Genomic DNA, 11,415 nt, shown 5'->3' with positions numbered 1-11,415 from the left:
GACTTTGGAGTCAGCTTTTGCAAGAATTTGGCTTAGCTTATAGGAAAGATCATCAATTTTTTTAGAATTGGTGAATTCTGGGAGAGTTGCCATTTTCGGTTTGTAAGTTGCAAAGAGAGAAATGGAAGGAAAATTGTTAGAGACAGAGGAAGAAGACGAATGCAAACAAAGGGTGGGCTAAAGTTTCCTAAAACAATCGTTTTTTATACTTGTCAGGCCCGACCCATTTTTACTTTTTTTTCTCTTTATTTTTCTTTTGTTATTGCTCCCTCTTGTTGGATTTCCATAGTAGCGCATTCTTATTACCACTTTGATTTTGGAGGAATTTAAATCCCCCTAATTACAATGATTTTTTTTTTTAAGTAGTAGTTGCTTTTTTTTTATGTCGTAGTTGATTTGATTTTATGAGAATGAATATTTGAGCTTTAGGCTCCTAACAAATTGTTAAAACATACGATACAATGATTTACAACCAAAACAGCTAAACTGCTCAAAAAAGGTTACATAGGGGACACCAATTGCTTGATTTGCCCCAACAATACTAAAATGGTGCTAACATCTTCTGTAAGTGTCACACTGCTCATACTATACTTTCATCACCTTCTTTTGAGTTGCATAACAGCTTACTGCCAAACAACAATTTTAAAGAATGGATGCTTATCATGTTGTTAACCTCAAGCTAGCAAGATGTCTTTGAAAAGCTATTAATGATACCATGGGCAATTTGGAAGAATGAAAACAATAAGTTATTGGAATGGTTACTCCCATTGCCATTTTTTGCAGTTCACTTTCATGATTGGATGAATTCTGGAAGGCCAAACAACCAGTGCACAAACCAACAACAAGTAATAGGAAGAGACATCAGCTGGCTTCTTAGAGTTAGTAGCTTAGTTAACGGTCAACCTGAAGGGTATTTGAGTCCTACTCGCGATTTGAGGCAAGGGGATCCCCTTTCACCATATATATTTCTGTTGTGCACTAAAGACTTTTCATCTTTACCTGAGCGCAAAGCCTCTGCAGGCCTGCTTCAAGGCATCCAAGTTTGTGCAAATGCTCCTACTATTCATCATTTTTTGTTTGCTGATGATAGTCTTATTTTTGGGAAGGCAACACAGGAAGAGTGTGGTCACATTCTATCTGTTTTGAAGGACTATGAGATGGCATCTGGCCAGATAATTAATTTCTCTAAGAGTAGCATTGTATTCAGTAAAAAAGTGAATTTACAATTGCAGCAGCAGCTTGTGGATTCATTAGGGGTTGTCATTGTCCCTAAACATGAGAAGTACCTTGGTCTTCCCACATATGTTGGTAGGAAGAAGTCTGGAATCTTTTCGTATATCAAAGAACGGTTGAGCAAAAAACTTGAAGGTTGGCAGGGGAAACTGCTAAGTGGTAAAGGTAAAGACTTACTTATTCGTGTTGTAGCTCAAGCTTTTCCTTCTTATGCTATGAGTTGCTTTCTTCTTCCCAAAGTTTTTTGTCATTCTCTTCATTAGATGTGTGCTAGGTTTTGGTGGGGAAGCAAAACGGAGAATAAGAAAATTCATTGGCTATCCTATGAAGGTTTGTGCAAACCTAAAGAGGAGGGAGGTATGGGTTTTCGTGATTTATATGCTCACAATCTTGCTCTCTTGGCTAAGCAGGGGCGGCGTTTAATACGCTATCCGCATTCTTTACTTAGCTAACTTTATAAGGCTATGTATTATCCTGATGGTGATTTTTGGAGTGCCTCTTCAATGTCATCACCATCCTTTTGTTGGCGTGGAATTTTTTATGCTAGATCAGTGCTTAGAAGTGGGGTGAGATGGTAGGTAGGAGATGGCCAATCCATTCATATTTGGGATGATCCTTGGTTGCCTAGACCTAACTCGTTCCGACCTTTTATTAGGAGGGATGGTGCTCTGACTTTGGTTAAGGGATATAGCTCAATGGTTTGAGCCAGAAGATGTAGCGTTAATTTTGTCTATTCCTCTTAGCCAACGAAGTGTCTCTGATAGATTGATTTGGCATTTTGACACAAAAGGTCTATTCTCAACTAAAAGTGCCTACAAGCTTGCTATTAATTTAGTTCATGCAGATATCCCTTCTGCCTCCAAACCTTCACCTTTTGTGAAGATATGGAAACAGATTTGGCATGCTGGAATCTCTGGTACGGTGAAGGTTCACATGTGGAAGGTATGTGCTTGTATTCTTCCTACAGTGGCTAGCTCAACTTCGAACCAAGAGGATTTGAATTGCTGATGGTTGTGTTTTCTGCAATGATGGAGATGAATCTATTCATCATGTTAGTAGAGATTGTTCCTTTGTGAATGCTATGTTAAGAAAGGTTCCAGGCTTAAGTTGAGTGATCTCATCCAGCAGTGACTTTCAAGCTTCGATGTTGGATTGGTTATCTCACTGTATGCAGACTATTTCTTCTGAGCTTTTTGACTTTCTTCTGTATCTGTTATGGGCGGTATGGAAAGAGAGGAATCAAAGAGTGTGGAATGGAACCTTGATTTGGAACAACTTTTCTTCCAGGCCGCCTCTAGTTTCTCATTGTTTACCTCCCTTCGTTCGAGTAGGAGTCCCAAAACAAAACGTGCTTTAGCTCCTTGGGTGCCTCCTCCTACAGGGTGGCTTAAGGCAAATCTGGATGGAGCATTTGATAGCAGTACTAACATGGGAGGGATCGGTGTTGTAGTAAGTGATTCTGAAGGGCTGATTGTTGGTGGCTCTTGTTGCAGAGTGTCATCAGTTAGTGCTCCTCTTGTAATTGAGGCTCTTGCTGGGAGGGCTGCATGTGCTTGGGATGTGGAGTTCAACCAGGCACCTATTATCTTTGAAAGTGATTGTCTTCAGTTGGTCAATTCTTTGAAGTCTGAGGAGGAAGATCATTCTATGATTGCGAGGGTGGTTGATGACATTTTGGTCCACTTAGCTTCTATTCCTAGTTCTTTCTTTCAACATGTTTACAGAGAATCCAATTTGGAAGCACACAAGCTTGCAAAGCTTGCATTGTATTCTAATGTGTCTACTAATTGGAAGGGTTCTATACATTCCACCATTAGAAGTCTTTTTGCTTCCTATTGTAATACTTCTTCTCATTGAATAATAAAAGTCTATCGTCCTCCTATCAAAAAAAAAAAAAGTTTATAAACTAATTTACAAATGTTACAATAAATATGTTGTTATAGTGGTAGTAATTCATTTGTAGAGCAAGTAAAGCATGTGTCCTCATTGATGTAATATGGTTCTCGATGGTGTAATTGAGAAAGTTTCTCGTGTAATGTATTCATTAATAAGAGAATTACATCTATGACCATACATGTTACTATATACAAATGATGACAAATGGTGTAAGAAGTTGTAATTAATGTTCTATTTATCGTAATTACTCCATGTACGACCACATTTACAAGCTTTTGAACCAATTTACAGATATGACAAAGATTGATGTACGTAAAAGCGGTAATTTGTTGTCATAGTGGTAAATATGTATGTTTTTACTATTAATTAAATATTATTTCAAGGACTATCATCATTTTCTGACCTATGTGCTGCATTCAAAATCTATTTTTTTTTTCAAGTCATTAATAACTGAAACTAGGTAATTACAGTTCATGACTTGCCAGCAAAGGCCACGTCAATATTAAGCCATATTAGGCTACTATACAACAACCTAAATGCAATTACCTTAGGAATAAGTGCTAGTAACCAAACTAACCATGACAATGTTAGGGGTATAGAAAAAACTTGTCCTAACATATTCAGAAAGTATCCAAGACCACCCTCTACGAGTTTGCCGTTGCCAGAAGGGAAGAAAAGAGAGAGCACTTGCTCTCGCTCACATTTTTTTATTCAAAATCTAATTTTCTTTCGTTTATATGTTTATATTAAGTTACACAAGAATAGCAAAGCACAACATACACCACCAAGTAATTTAAGTAGTCATTCACAATAGGGAGAATTTCACAAATGGTAACTCAACTATAACTCATTCGACACTTTGGTCACTGAAGTTTCAAATATATCACTTTAGTCACTCAACTATTACACTGTCAATCACTTAAGTTACTTTGTTAATTTTTTTCATTAAAAAAATTATAAAAAAATATTCTTTGGGTGACTTAAGTGATTGACAGTGTAATAGTTGAGTGACCAAAGTGATATATTTGGAACTTCAGTGACTAAAGTGTCGAATGAGTCATAGTTGAGTGATCATTTGTGAAATTTTTCCTTCACAATATTTCTCTACCATAACCACTACCATGAAGATTGGTCTTTATTCTTCCCTCCACGCCTGAAGCATATATTAATACAAATTATAGATGCATTTGCTAGCGATCAATCACATAATGCTGCAGGAACCGGACTCATCAGCAGCAGCATCTCCAATGCTCACTTGGGAATTGAGTGATTTTATTGCTTCAAATACTGCCCTCTGACAGAATAATTATCACCATACCGAATTAGTAAAATAACCATTTCTCTATCTCACAACTAATCAATAACGCAAGTGCGGACTTGTTACTCTGTTACAGTAACAAGACCATAGAAAAACAATTGAACAAAACAGGCTGCAAATTAAGGTTAGAAAACTTACTCTTTTAGACCCAGATTGGCTAACTTGATTGGACTCAGCATTGAACTCAGAATCAGACTCAGAATCGCTCTTAGGAGAGCTTGGCTACATAAACAAATAGATTCGCTGTTATGATTACTGAAAGCAAAATTGTTGTATTACAAATGAAAGGGAAGACTTGCTATTTTATACTAACAAGTACAGAACATTGATGCATTCGATCAACAACAATATATAGGATATATATCACACCAAAATATTAACTTTTATCCAATACTAAACATTGCTTGTTGATCAATTTCAAATTTCTTCGCGGTTGTCACATGTCCAGAGCTAAAGCTAAAGTTGTGACACCTTGGGTGATAGTATATGACTTACGAATAATTAGAAGTATAAATTGCTCGAGTAATAAGAAAAAGCAAACTTACCATTTCAGACGGCCCAGATCGACCAAATAGATCGGAAACAGTTTGAAGTCCACGACTAATTGGTTGAGCAGATTCAGCAGCGCTTACCTGTAAAAAAGTTAATTGATTCACCGTGACGATTGATTATTAACATTACTAATAAATTAAATATCATTTTCTGTTTCTAATATAAACTGATCATATGTTACCTCATGATGATCATCTTCCGTTGGTGTTGTGGATTCACAAGCAGCCTTGGAACGCAAAAAGACGTAATTATCCAAAAAGCTGGCATGGTTGTGAACATACTTTCCATCGCGGTAGCAGGAGGTGCAGAGATCGAACGTTGCAGCTTCGTTGTTATGGAAGCACTCAACGCAAGTAAAATACAGTCCGTTGAGAAAAGGGGAGGCCTTACATCCATGGCCGTCACAGAAAACCCCTCTCCCACTCTCCACGAGGTAGTAAAGAGTGATGAATTCGTTGAAATCCAACTTGCCGTCTCCGGTTTTGTCCAGCAACTTGAAGCAGCGCTTGATCTCGGAGCTGCCCAAACTCCGCCGGAACTCCTTGATGCTTATTGTGCCATTATCATTCGAATCCATTTCTTTGAATTTTTCAGATGCCTTCTGCTTTAGCTCATCTGATAAGTTATGGTAATAAGCTAAAGCAGCGTTGTGTATTTCTTGCATGTCCATTTCTCACTCCTTATTTCTCTCTGCTCCTTTCGCGCTCTAAAGTACAACACTAGAAACTTTTGCCTACTGTAGAAGGCTTCTCTTAGAGTTTCGGTTTCTGTAACCTGTAGGGTTAGTGTTCAACCCTAGGCTAGGTAGTGGAAATGAGATTGGGGGTGGGAGTGGGAGTGGGAGTGGGAATGTGATTAAGAATTCTGTGAATGATGTCCTTTTAAACTCTTGTCTATCTATTCCGCTAGAATAGCGTGGTAATGATAGAATTGAGACAGAAGTGAGTTTTGATGTTAGTTTTTAGAGAAAACTCACAAACAGTACCTGAACTACGGGCCACTAATAACTTTCGTACCTCAACTTCAAAAAATATCATTTTGGTACTTAAACTTTTCACCCCGACCCAAGATTCATACTTAGGAACAGTAAACCGTTAACGAGGTTAACTTTTCAAAGTATAGTCGTCCTTTCATGTCTAACCACCACAAAACCATCTCTTTTCTCCTTCACACAATCCTTCTCTATAATCTCTCCTCTCTCAGCCCTTCGATCATCCCCCTTTCCCCACCACCATCCCTAATGACGTCATCAGCATCAAGACATCGATGCTGCCGACAGGGAAGGCCGGTCTAGAGGATCTCCGTTGTCTGTTCGCGAGACCAGGGCTGCGCATTTTTCGGGACGCCACCATACCCATCTCATTTGTGGGCCCACACGTGGTGGAGTTTCTCATTTCTCAACGGACTCGGATCTCTGGGTTCGATTTCTTCTTCAACAAAGCAGTTTCCGGGTTCTCTGGATTGGAGTTGATGGCATTGCTCAAACCCGCCATAGCTTCCGGCAATGCGAACTTGATCTCGAGCTTGATCGACTCCAATTTGCATGAAGACCTCAATCTTCGGCATCTTATCCGACCTGCAGACTTTGGGAGCTGGGGCATCTTCGCTTGGAGGAGCTAGTCGATCCTCTCTGATTTCATGATTGAGTTTTGTTAATTATGCAAATTCATGATTGGGATTCTATGATTGCATATGTGTTTGATCCATTTTAGGATGAATCTCAGAGCTTGAAGGAAAGGAAGGCACTCGATCGCCGATGAGCTAGAGGGGAGGAAATTCTTCTATCCCAGAAAGAAAAAATTACAAAAATGAATTGGGGTTGCTTGTCTAGAGGAGGCTATTGATTTTGGGGAGGCTGTCTGGGGGTTTATACTGTTGCTGTGTTGATGTATAGGTTTCATGGGTTGAGTTGCTTGAAAAGTCGAAAGGATAATGGGGCGCTTTAGCCAAGAGGAATTTGGGTTTTTTGATGCCCATGAGGATATTGCATAAGTGTCTGATGCAAACTGTGAGTACATTGAGGTGTTGGATTTTTCTTCTGCTATGAGTTTTTGGTGTTGCAAATAGTTTGAAAATTGGGGAAGAACTAATACAAATAATGAAATAGAAACATACCCAAGAATCTAAATGAATTTTGGAACAAAACCTATTAAAGCAAACAAATTTATGCTCATTTTCACTGAGGTATGAAGAAGAAGATGAAAAATTTGGAATTGTAGAGAGATAGGAGAGAGGTTTGGAGAAAATGAACAGTGAAAGGACGAGTATAAATGCGGTCTAATTACAATGATGTTAACTATCAAATGCGGTCTAAAGACTTTCTAACTATCAAACGCACACCGTAGTGTATAAAAATGGCTGACAATCCCTTTTTTGGTAACCGAGACTGATAAAATAGAAATAAGAAATTACTGAAAAAGTTGGTTTGATTTTGATAAATACCGAATCTACTGATTATCTAAATATTAGCTTTATATGTTATAGTTTTCAATACACATATATGTATATTAAGAAATAAATATAAAAATTTTCATGAAACATTACTACATATACTACATTAATAGTACATATATTTAAGTAACTTGGTCAAAGATAGTTAAATAACTTAGTTTTATTGAAAATGGCTAAAACTTGATGTCATATGTACAAAAGAAAGCTATAATTAGTAGATGAATACAAAGTTTACGACTATAAAAGCAGAAAGCCTAGTATTGTTCCTTCTAATTTATATTACAAAGAATTAGTTGGTCTAAAATTTGTAATACCGAAAAGCGAAATACCGAATTTGGTAGATATGAATAAAGGCTGAAAATTTTGGTTGGTAATTGATAACTCAATTTTAAAACCGAAAACTTTGGTTTTGAAGTTAGTAATAGTACTTATAATCGATTCGAACTGATACTTATAATCGATTTGAACTGACTGAGTAAAAGCTCTAGCTCTGATATTATACTCTTACTGGAAAGAGACGGATGTAAAGACTAATTAATAAAAGACTTCATACTCAGAGTCTTGAGATCCACTGAGAGAGAGAGAGATCACAGCACCCTTTAAAAAAGAAAGATAAATAAAAGGCTAAAATTTGAGATTAAAAACCACTAATCCTAGTTTTGTCCAAAGACCAAGACTAATAATATTAGCCACTAACAAAAACATGTATTGTTGACTAAAGCAAAAAACACGTTTGTCTGCCAAAAATATTCTCTCTCTCTCTCTCTCTCTCTCCCCAAATTCTAGAGCAACATGATATAGGTCTTGATTATATATTAATATATCAAGGTATTATCTTCGATGTCGTAGACTAACTTTTTCATTATGTATTAGCTTCTAGACTAATACAACTCCATGTCCATCAGTAAGTTTGGCATTCTATGCATTTGTGGAACGAAACTTTTACTATAGATGCGTGTATGCCGTCCACGTATTGATCCAACGGTGTCTCAGCCCCTGTAATGAATAGTAGAAAATCCCTACAATACTCACACACCGACAGATCAATGCATGCATGGCATGCACACATGTATAGTAGACAATCTGTTTGTGGAAAGCTAGCCTACAACTGCTTTTATAAATTATCAGAGAGTACATTTACGATACATTAAAATAATGTAGGCTTTCCATCTAAAAGTTTGTCTTCGATAGAAATTGATCACTTGGTGAACCTCCCATATATTTACAATCTAGCTAACATGTTCATTGTTAGATTTTCTCTATCAATGTAATTCAGTCTAAAATTAATCAAATAAGTTACTAATTGGATACCATCACCTTGATGAATTTAAAATATTCAAGAAAAAAAGTCTTGAATGATTCAAACAAGATACATATAAAAGAATTGATACGTTAAAGCAAGATGAATCTTATCTTTAATTTGTTCCAGTTCTTAGTTTCTTTTGTTTGGGTCTTTTAGCCCTGCTTGTAACCACAAAAAAAAAAAAAAAAAAAAAAAAGCAAGATGAATCTTATCTTTTTAAGGGGAAATTGACAGTGTATTAATAAGCAAAATTACACAGAATGACCAACATAAGGCATAAGATGCAGGAATACTAAAAGCTAATCAAACTAAATATCATTTTATTTTTAAAAAGATGTGGGTTTTTAGGTCCAAAAAAGTTTTTACTTTCAAACTTATTCTAATAAAAAATAAATAATTAAATCATTAAGTATGCGTGTGACTATTCCGATCCAGCAGGTTGATTCCATTTCCACGTTTCAGGACTTAATAATGGATAGTGCCATTGAAAAGAATGAAAGCAGACAGCTCAACAAGAGCAGCCTAACAAAGTAATAATCTTTTTCAACATCACCAAACACAGACAAGTAGCCTCCATTGACCCAAACAAGTCGTTATCTGGATGGTCGACTTTTTTATTTTCTATATTGTAAGTCTTTATAAATTTACTAAAATGCTGTTCGTCAGCAGTGTTAGCTTAAACTTTGATCGACTTTATTTAAGATTTGGAAGTTGTTTTCTTAATTATAAGTCTTCGTAAATAATTGCAAGCTGGTATAGGGTTCATGACTACATGGTTTTAACAAACTTTCTCCCATGCATGCCAACACGCACCATTTGAATATAAGGTATATTAGGCATTACGTAACCTAATGTGCGTCACCACAATGACACGATTGGTTATTAGTCCTACGGTTCTACCTAAAGCTAAAAGCTTCTTTTTTCTTTTTCTTTTTTTGTCTGAAAAGGCTCAATTATTAGTCTTGCCTAAAGCTAAAAAGGGTTTTTTTTTTTTTTTTTTGTCTGAAAAAGCTCAATTATTAGTCCTGCCTAAAGCGAAAAGCTTTTTTTTTTTGTCTGAAAAAGCTTAAAGTGTTTTAGGGAATCAGAAATTGTGTATTCTTATTGATAATAAGGGCCTCTTTATATAGAGGATTACAATGCATAGAATCTCAATCATACAAGATAAGTAATCGTACATTGAATAGGAATCTAGATCCTTTTAATTTAACCCTATTACCACTAGGTCAAGTAACCTAGAGTTTGGGCCAAACACAAATTAGAGTTTACTTGAACACTCCCCCTTGTGTTACTCAAACGCGGTGCTTCTCTCGTTGCCTGGTTAAAAACCTTGCCGAGTAATAAAAACACAGTGGGACAAAAATAACCTTGGTCGAAGGGGAAAAAGGGCACAACACACTCTTCATGATTCAAGACGAACATGTAGACATCTCCCCTTGATATTTGCGCCTTCCCCTGATGACTACGATCATGGGAGTTCAGATAATTTCCTCAAGCCAATTCTTGTCACATGTTTCTCGAATGTGGATTTGGGCAATGACTTAGTGAACAAGTCTGCCACATTGTCCTCAGATCGAACCTGGTTCACTTTGATCTTGAGGAGCTTCTGTTGTTGCTGATTATAGAAGAATTTAGGCAATATGTGCTTGGTGTTGTCGCTTTTGATGTAGCCTTGCTTCATTTGTTCAATGCAAGCAACATTATCCTCATAAATGCTTGTTGGCTCATCTGTGGTAGACTTCAGACCATAATTGCTTCGAACATGCGTAACTATGGACCTAAGCCATATACATTCACGAACTGCTTCGTGAAAAGCAATAATCTCTGCATGATTCGAAGAGGTAGCGACTAAGGCCTGCTTTGTAAACCTCCAAGATATCACGGTCTTTCCCATGGTGAAAACATAACCAGTTTGAGAGCGACCTTTGTGTGGGTCAGAGAGGTACCCAGCATCAGCAAAACCTTCCAAAACATTTATATTGTTTTGGGATGGGGAGAGGGAACGCAGTCCACCATATGTGGCATCCCTAACACTAGATGGGTCTGAATCCATCTTTTCTCTGTAGGGATAGAACAACCCCATATCAATCGTACCACTTAGGTATCGAAAGACATCTTTAACACCAGGCCAATGGTGTCGTGTTGGCGCAGAGCTATATCTAGCTAGCAAGTTCACAGCGAATGAGATATCCGGTCATGTGCATTGTGCTAAGTACAATAATGCGCCTATTGCACTTAGGTAGGGCACTTCTGTCTCTAGCACTTCTTCGTCGTCATCTTTTGGACGGAATGGATCCTTCTTTGGATCAAGACTATGGACGACCATTGGGGTGCTTGAAGGCTTAATCTTATCAGTGTTGAAACGCCTAAGCATCTTTTGGGTATAAGCTGATTGATGAATCAGGATACCATCTCTACGGTGCTCAAGTTCTAAACCGAGGCAAAACCGTGTTTTCCCAAGATCTTTCATCTCAAACTTGGATTTCAAGTGTTCAGCGGTTTCCCTTAACTCTTTAAGGGTGCCAATTATGTTCATGTCATCGACATAAACCGCTACTATTGCAAATCTGGAACTTGTCCTTTTTATGAACACACATGGGCATAGTTCATGGTTGACATATCCCTTACCAATCAAGTAGTCACTTAGACGGTTATACCACAT

General features: G+C 37.3%; 1 protein-coding gene across 1 annotated transcript; it reads right to left on the bottom strand.

The window, feature by feature from the left end:
* Nucleotides 1–4,112: 4,112 nt before the first annotated feature.
* Nucleotides 4,113–7,211, bottom strand: LOC112199748. Its single transcript, XM_024340720.2, has 4 exons — nucleotides 5,181–7,211; nucleotides 4,993–5,079; nucleotides 4,586–4,669; nucleotides 4,113–4,423 (listed from the first exon to the last, which is right to left on the bottom strand). The coding sequence occupies exons 1-4, from the start codon at nucleotides 5,667–5,669 to the stop codon at nucleotides 4,331–4,333; spliced, it is 753 nt and encodes a 250-aa protein (XP_024196488.1). The 5' UTR covers nucleotides 5,670–7,211; the 3' UTR covers nucleotides 4,113–4,330.
* Between the last annotated feature and the right edge of the window lie 4,204 nt (nucleotides 7,212–11,415).

This window comes from Rosa chinensis, chromosome 4, assembly GCF_002994745.2.
Source record: "Rosa chinensis cultivar Old Blush chromosome 4, RchiOBHm-V2, whole genome shotgun sequence".
NCBI classification, from domain to species: Eukaryota; Viridiplantae; Streptophyta; class Magnoliopsida; order Rosales; family Rosaceae; genus Rosa; species Rosa chinensis.
This window is presented reverse-complemented; position numbering and strand designations above follow the sequence as displayed.